This window comes from Aplysia californica, unplaced genomic scaffold (assembly GCF_000002075.1).
Source record: "Aplysia californica isolate F4 #8 unplaced genomic scaffold, AplCal3.0 scaffold00032, whole genome shotgun sequence".
Classification (NCBI taxonomy): Eukaryota; Metazoa; Mollusca; class Gastropoda; order Aplysiida; family Aplysiidae; genus Aplysia; species Aplysia californica.
The window spans coordinates 229,952-238,272 of record NW_004797302.1 but is presented as its reverse complement, the minus strand read 5'-3'; the positions used below and the strand labels follow the sequence as shown (position 1 = coordinate 238,272).

Below are 8,321 nucleotides of genomic sequence, written 5' to 3'. Positions count from 1 at the left end.
TCTCTCTCTCTCTCTCTCTCTCCCTCTCTCTCCCCAACTCGATCCCACTCCCCTACCAAAAGACTGATCCACGTTTTACTTACAACTGTGCTTCCTCCTCGGTCTCCTTGCCCTCCCCGTCACCTTCTTTCTTCTTCTTCTCTCGTCCTGACGCTGTGAGAGGTGCGTGGGGTCGAATGTCAATGAGGAAATTGGCAGCGTCCTTTTCTGCCTGTAGGGCATAACGTTCAGCTGTACTAAGAACAACGTACAAGACAATGTCATGAGAATGACATTTAGGAGAAAAAGCTTTGGGTGAAATAGTTTAGACAAGAATATATTATAACACAATACATTAACGTCCTTAGTTGTTTTGGTTTTTTTGTTGTTGGGTTTTTTCGAGTATTTGTGAAAACTTAATTATTTTTTTTTACCCTGCCCAATTCTATCCTCTGGCGCTTTTGTCTTTAGTAACAACAACAAACAGTGCAGCATTTTGAATTTTGAAATTAGCTGTTAGTCTTAGAGTAAACACACAGGATGATGTTTTACATATAAATAAATGAATAAATAGATAAAGATGTTATTCCTTAGCAGTTGCGAGCGCCGTAAAACCCTATACTACATACATACAAAGATGTTATTTCACTTTGATAACGTTTATTGGTGAGTTACACATCTAAGTGAGGCCAAAACCCCAACTGGAGATGGTTACAACAACTAGTTAGTAGTTATTTGTTTAGATCATGCTAGTTCTACATTCCTCAGCTCTTTCGAGTCACGAGGTGGACACCCTTAGTCCCGCTCCCTAGTGGTGTCATTTTTATAGCCTCACCGAAGGTTCCGAAAGTTTTTGCACGAAGTCTCATACTACGGTGGTGACTTTGTCAGTATTAGTACCTAAACTACTGGGCCAAGTACATTTTGCTTGTCGTGTTTTTGGGTTGTATTTTTGTGTTTGCATCTGTATGTTTAGTTGTTTCTAAATATGTGTGGGCTTACGATGATTTTAGTAGAACATAATAAGTACCATGACTTGTGAGTTGACATGTTGGACGACTCACGGTCCCGGGGTGACTGGAGTCATCACATTACAGTGAAACCACTTTACGCGGGGGAAGACTCCCCCCCCCCCCCATACCTCCTAACAATACAGCCCTCCCCTATTCAAACCTGCATGCTACCTGTTAAACACAAATTTTAAAACGTAAAATAAAGCAATAATAATAGTAATGAATAATTTCAAAATAAGATTTTTTAACACAACAAACGGAAAAAAATAATTATAATAATAAATGAAGGAAATAACATCTGATTTGCTGGGCATTCCAAAACTAGCAATAAAACGGGGGTGTAACATTCCCCCATTATTGCCAATGTATATGCGTGCTTGTTGGAATGAGGGTGAACGACAGATAGTTGAGGATAGTTCAGAGGACTTGAGTTCATAGTGAAAGGGTGCAGTGGGAGGGGTTATATCTAATGAGACCCGTGATCTTTTGTTTCCCGAAATATACAGAGCCTTATCTACTCCTCTGTGGAACAAAAGAAATAAATGATAATAATAAAACACTTATACTACTCTCGTCGTTCTTCACACACACCGGCATGATATAACAGGACGGTAGTCTTTTATTTTATCGTGTCCTGAAAGTGAAAACAAAATGTACCCTCACACTCACCACCCCTTCCCACCCAACCCCCCCCCCCCCCAATTAGCCAATCGCTCTGAACTGCAATTTAACATTCCGAGTCCTGAAGTAAACTCAAGAGAAGGAAATCTAAAAAAGTCACCAAATGATATTTATGTAAATGACGACAAAAGTATTAAAAGTTGGGGAGGAGAAACTCCTTATTATTATCGATACATTCTGATACATCTTTCAAACTAAATAAAAGAATTTAGACTCAAAGAGAAACAAATAAAAGTATCAGTAATATGAAAAATAACATCCCTCTAAAAAGGAACCAAAAAAGCCTTGCCTGCATTTTTTTCTCAAAGGCCTCCGCCTCGTCAAGGAAATCTTTGTACTTTTTACAGCAATACAATTTACTTTTGTCCCATGTGTTTCGAAGAGTCCAAGGGGTTGGAATAGGCAGAATTTCATGATCTGTTGACAATAAATTGTTTGATTATTTAGAGCAATGTAAATGTCAGTGAGATACCGGTAAAGGGATGACGAAAAAAAAAGAGATCGGGTAATGGCGGGGATTGGTGGTACGGGGTGGGGGTAGGGGTTGGCGGGGGATGGAGGGGGTGGGAGAGGGTGGCAATTGTGCGGCATCGTGGTGAAGTGAGGCCAAGGAGAAAATATTGAAATACAAGAAACTTACCAATTTCCCACTTATAAATAGCGCAATTTTCATCGATTTCTTTCTTGTCCATTAAGTGTGTGTTTGTGTGTGTGTGTGTGTGGGGGGGGGGGGGCAAAAGTCCCAATTCGGCTCAAAATTGTGGATTTGAGTTGTAGGCATTTTTAGCTTCTTCAGACTCTCTTACAACTATTTCGTAGTATTAGAACCCCTAAAAGCTTATTTTTCCCATACCGGGCATGTTTGTCACCACAATTTCCCCCATAAAGTCAATCTTTTATTTTTCCTCATCGCCCGTTTTTTTTCAAAACACGGTTTGTCTATGTACGTTTTTTAATAACTCCACCATTTTTGTTCCAATCTTCATGAAAGTTTTACAGAATGTAGAGAGGATGTGATACTAAACAATCGTTTGTTGAATTTTTGATATATGGAATAGTTTTTAGTTGTTGGTGTCTGGAGTGTGGATTTTTACGGATTTTTTTCAAACTTGAATACGACCTCTAATCTGTTTAGGAAATATTCAAAAGATACATTTGTAGATTTAATGTTTATTAAAATGCATGTAAAACAATAATACATTGCCATAAAAATAAGTGCAGCATTCATTATGTAAGACATGTCAATAAATTCCAATACGATCGCAGTAGTCCTGAAGCGAAACATTTTTTCTCAAATTTGATTGTGGCTTTTAAGACTACTTACTATGCTTGTTATAATATGTGTGAAATTTAGTAACATTTGTTCCACTAATTAGCGAGACAGCCTTCGGGTGTAGTCACTCCCACCCCCTTTAAAAAAATAAAATAAAAACACAAACAAAAAACAAATAAAACAAAAATCTAACACATTTCTGTGCAGATTTTACTCAACATTGTTGATCAAAGGCGCTGGTTAATTTTTTGGGCACATGAAGTAATTGACATCAACTTATCATGTGTTCTTTGGGTTTTTGCTTTTGATGTACGAAATATTAATCTATCTTGAATAGAAGTCGATATGTTAGTATACTTGCGTTTGAAGGATGTGCGACTCGCCTGGTCTGGTCAGACTATCTCTATTATAGCTATTGCTATTAATGAGGCAGCGTGGTGAAATCAGGCGCTTGTTAAAATAATGAGTTTTTAAAAAATTAGCCTTTTTTCGGCTTCTTTGGAATGTTTTTCAAATTTTTGTTTTTATGCTAAACACCTTGTACGTCCATTCAAAAACATTCATATGTACGGGTTTTATGGTAAAACGTGGATTAAATGCACGAAAAGTGTAAATTCGCAGTGTCCAAGGACTCTTGAGCTATGTAAGTCACCAAACGTTGGTGACCATTTTCTCACTAATTTTATTTCTGAAACCAGGCAACCCCACTTTCTTAAATCGCCAATATCCTGATTTCTGTTCGAAGGCACTTAAGATTATACTAATAACCCCATAATAGGTTTTAAAATTGACGAGCGCATGATTCCACCAGGGCGCAATGCAATTAGGTTTCTGTATCCTTCTGAGCCGGGGTGACTCATACATGTAGTGCTGAAGTCTCTCATTAATGACCTAAACTAGGTCGATGACCGCGTTACAAAACGCTACAGTAAGCTGGTTTGAAAAATAAAAGTAGAAATAATGTCTAAAAAAAATCCAAACAGAAAACAACAGCAGATAGTACAACAGTTAATCAAATATTGACGTCTAATGACCATTATCATTTTATTTACCCCAAAATGAAGTAGAAAACAGAAGAAATAAGTATTTGGTCGTTGTTATCACTCCTTGATTACTCACGGCACCACTCGCAGAAGCCTGTAGTTTTCCCAATAGGGTTCCCCTGGTTGTCTAAGGGATAATTTTCCAGGTCAAAATCCTCATCAGCAACCTGGGCGAGTACGGGTAAGGGAATTTTTTTTTTGTCCTTATTATTTTTCGATAGGAGGGGGTGGGGGGGGGGGCTGAAAAGGGCAGAGTCAAAATTGAGAACAAACTAGTCATAGTGGAATGCCCGCTTAGAAGTAAATTAATACAGTATGCATGCGTTTGTGCTGCTTTGTGGAAAACAAACTACGCACTCGTTAGGTTACTTCATGACGTTTACATAAAAGATGAAGATGTACATGAGTTAAATTTCAAAGACATTTTTATATAGTAATATCTCGTAACAAATCCAGCAATAAAAGATGTACACAATCCACGCCCATGTAACAAATCCAGCAATAAAAGATGTACACAATCCACGCCCATGTAACAAATCCAGCAATAAAATATGTACACAATCCACGCCCATGTAACAAATCCAGCAATAAAATATGTACACAATCCACGCCCATGTAACAAATCCAGCAATAAAAGATGTACACAATCCACGCCTAAAAATTTAAAAACCCCATTAAAACGACAACAACAACAAAAAACCATTAACAACAAATTAAACAACAACAACAACAACAACAACAAATTCAGTGAATGAGAAAAAAGTGGGCGATAACAAAAATCTAGAAGCTGTGACGTAAGTTCGGGATTGGAGGCGTCTTCCTCTTGTCATAATTTCGCTGTCAAAACTCGTCCGGAAAAAAAAGGAACTGCCAAGAGCGATCTAAACGGAAATTGTGGGACACATCGATTGAGTTTGGAACATTCCACGGCGAGCATTGATGAGTTTTGAGCCTCAAGAAAGGGGAAAAAGCCGAGGAAAAGCCGGTGAAGATGACGGTGAGAGGCGAGGATATCAATAAAAAGAATGCAAATGACAAACCTTCGGGCTAATCATTTCTGCGCTTCCTTCGCCCTCTGGCTAGACGCCCTGCCACCCGTCTCTGTCAAAAACACTTTTGCTCGCGAGCACGTGCATGAAGAGAATTATAATATTGTACACATTCCATTAAACGTGCGCGTACACCAACTGGCGTGCTCATGCACCCAACTACAGGTTGGTGTCTTCTTCTTCTTCTTCTTCTTCTTCTTCTTCTTCTTCTTCTTCTTCTTCTTCTTGGTGGATTTTACTTGATAAACGTTTAATAAAGGTTACAAAAAAAGTATTTTTTTCAGTTTCTAAGGACTCTAAGGCTACTGAAGTTACCAAACTTTGGAGACCATTTTCTCGCTAATTTTACTCTGAAACCAGGCGATCCTGACCTCCTCAAATCGGAAATATTTCAAATTCTGTTTAGTATACAAAGATTTATTTTTTCATAGAAGGAAGGCAAATGAACAGGCTTTACGATGATACTTCATATAGCCGAGGAAAAGAACCTCCATATTCCCCAAAACTGACGAGTGCTTTATTCCACCAGGTATCTATGGAGAGGATTGACCTTTTTCGAATCGTAAACTGCACGTTCTTGAACATGAGTCTTTTTTTTTTTTTAATCAAGGCTCTCAACTCATTGGGCATGTTTCTATCTGAGCCAGACGTTAAATAACTTACTGAAAGTATGGACATGGGAGTTAAATCTAAGCACATTCTTTTTCAGATATTGCGTTGTTTATTTCTTCCTATCCCTTTTGAGATGTGGACGGTATTTTATTATTATTATTATTATTATTATTATTATTATTATTATTATTATTAGATCTATTATTGTATGTAAAGTAGTTTACTGCAGTGTTCTTTGGGTTCAGTTCTGATACCATGACGATAAAACAGTTGCTGTGAGATTATTAATGTTCCCTCGAAATAAAAAGAAGTGCTGAACAAAATTTGTAGTCATCGTTCACGTAAAGTACGATTCGCAGTAAGATTGGAAGGAAGAGATAGAGAGAAAAAAGAGAGAGGCTCAGAAAAAAGAGAGAGAGAGCGAGAGAGAAAGACAGAGAGAGAGAAGGAGAGAGAGAGAGAGAGAGAGAGAGAGAGAGAGAGAGAGAGAGAGAGAGAGAGAGAGAGAGAGAGAGAGAATAAGAGGATGTGGAAAACGTTTGTGGATGGATAATGAGTGAAGAGAATAATTTTTTAAACAGTAGACAGTGACTTCTGGTAATCACTGTCGGTCTAACTCTAAGTTGGTCTTTCAAAAAATTTGACTTACCAGAGAAAAATACCTAAAGGCAAAAAAACAATCAGTATCAGATCTCTCTCTCTTTCATATGATTGTAAGTATCAATGTGCAGGAGCAGGCAAATCTGTACTAGAATATCCGGTCGTCATTTTCTGGGTCAATACTTACATCTGAAAACAAAAAGAGAAAAGAAACAGGACAAAACATCAGCCTATTAATAGTTAGAAATACAGTCTAGAACGCACATAGTTAGCAAGCACACATCAGCACACATCTGCAAAACACGTTCACCAGAGAGCATAGTTTCAGGTCCTTGATTTCTTTTCCTTGCACATGTATACGACATAATATTCTTTACAGTAGAATCATGTACAAGGCCAAATTCGTATTTTTTATTACGAATTTGTTAATTTTCTCCCGTCAATTTCGCAATGCGCGTTCTGTGTTGCTTTTTCGTGCATGCTGTAATTAGTCTGGTAGTTAAGATATTTGCAATTGAAGGAACTGGGGTCGCCTGGTTTCATATGTAAAATTAGCTAGAAAATGGCCGCAAAAGTGTTATGTCCTAAATTTGAGAGTTGTTGGAAACTGAAAATTTACATTTTTGTGTACATTTAGAAAAAAGTTTTTCAATAAAAATCTACACATCAATGTGTTTTTAAATAGACTTAAAGGTGTTGGGCTAAATAACAAAAATGACAAAAATTACCGAATCGGCAGGCGACATCTTTGATTTTATTACTTTGAGGAGCGCCTGATTTCACCACGCAGCCTCACAAATGTGTTTTCCGTGCGGGGAATAATTTTTGCCAAGCACATAATATGTGTCACGACGCGGTGGAATCAGGTGCTTGACAATTTTTGGCTATATATTGTTTTTACAATCGTCTGAAAGTTTATTCATTTGACTTGCTTTCGATAACAAAAACACCTGTCTACTTTGAATAGAGGTTGAGATATTTGAGGTCGTTTGGTTTCAGAGCTAGGTAAAATAAGCGAGAAAATGGCAGCCAAAGTTTGGTAAATTCAATAGCTTGAGAGTCTTTGAAAACTGGAAATTTACATATTTTGCGCCTTTAATCTATATTTTCCAGTAAAATTCATATGGAAATGTTTTTATATAAACATAAAAGGTGTTGAGCCAAAAAAATATTGTAAACTGGTGGAACAATGCCTTTTTCTTTGATATCATTATTTTGACGAGCGCCTGCTTTTACTACGATGCCTCACATATTTCTAAATCAGTCTTTTTGCCGGGACGTTGTATAATATCTTAGCTCTTGAAAGACATGGTTGAAAATAAACATCTGTTTGTGAGATCAAACATAAGATGATATTATATTTTGGCTATGTGCACACATGTGTGTGGAATAGAGGATGAGTGACGCAAGAGTGTATCTGTATATGGGTGAGCGCATGTGTAGGTCAAGAATTCTGGAAACCCCCGAAATCTGGGTTAGCCCCCTTGTCCTTAAAAGCGACCAGTTGTCGCAGTATTTTACGAGGGACTGTTGTCTGACGTACAAAAGTGATAATACAAGCAGGAAGTGCTTCCTATTTTTTCAACGTTACCAGCTTATAAATTGTCCCAGTTTGTACAGTCACCTTCTACGAATACAGCGCTTTGTTGGAGAACGTCACTGATAGAACATTTTTTTTTTTTTTTTTCTATGCTGTGATGTTTCTGTCTGTCTGTTTGTTTAGCCTTTATTCCCTGCATCTATTTACCGTAATCACAATGCAGAATGAAGTGTTTATGGAGAATTGCACTATATTCATTTGCTAAAAAAACACCTACCCCCCAAAAAACAAAACAAAACAACAACAACAAACAAACAACAAAAACAAATCCCCAAAAAAGAGAATTGCGAAATTTTGAGAAAAAAAAATAATCTTAACCCAGGGTATAAAAAATACGTAACTTTTATCCAAAAAATACCAAAGGATTCAGTGCTTTTCGAGGAAGGAAATGGTACTTGATGTAAATTACCTCGAGAATTTTTCTCACTATTGGTTTTTCTTTTTGAATAAATATGCTCAGATTTGGCGCAT

General features: G+C 37.3%; 1 protein-coding gene across 1 annotated transcript in view; it reads right to left on the bottom strand.

Moving 5' to 3' along the window:
• The window catches only part of LOC106014185, a gene marked incomplete at its 5' end in the record, with an annotated part of 43,671 nt that overhangs the window by 7,998 nt on the left and 27,352 nt on the right, over positions 1-8,321 (bottom strand). Inside the window, 4 exon segments of the mRNA XM_013091308.1 lie at positions 84-211; positions 1,963-2,090; positions 4,066-4,156; positions 7,575-7,576. Coding sequence (XP_012946762.1) covers positions 84-211; positions 1,963-2,090; positions 4,066-4,156; positions 7,575-7,576 — 349 coding nt within the window.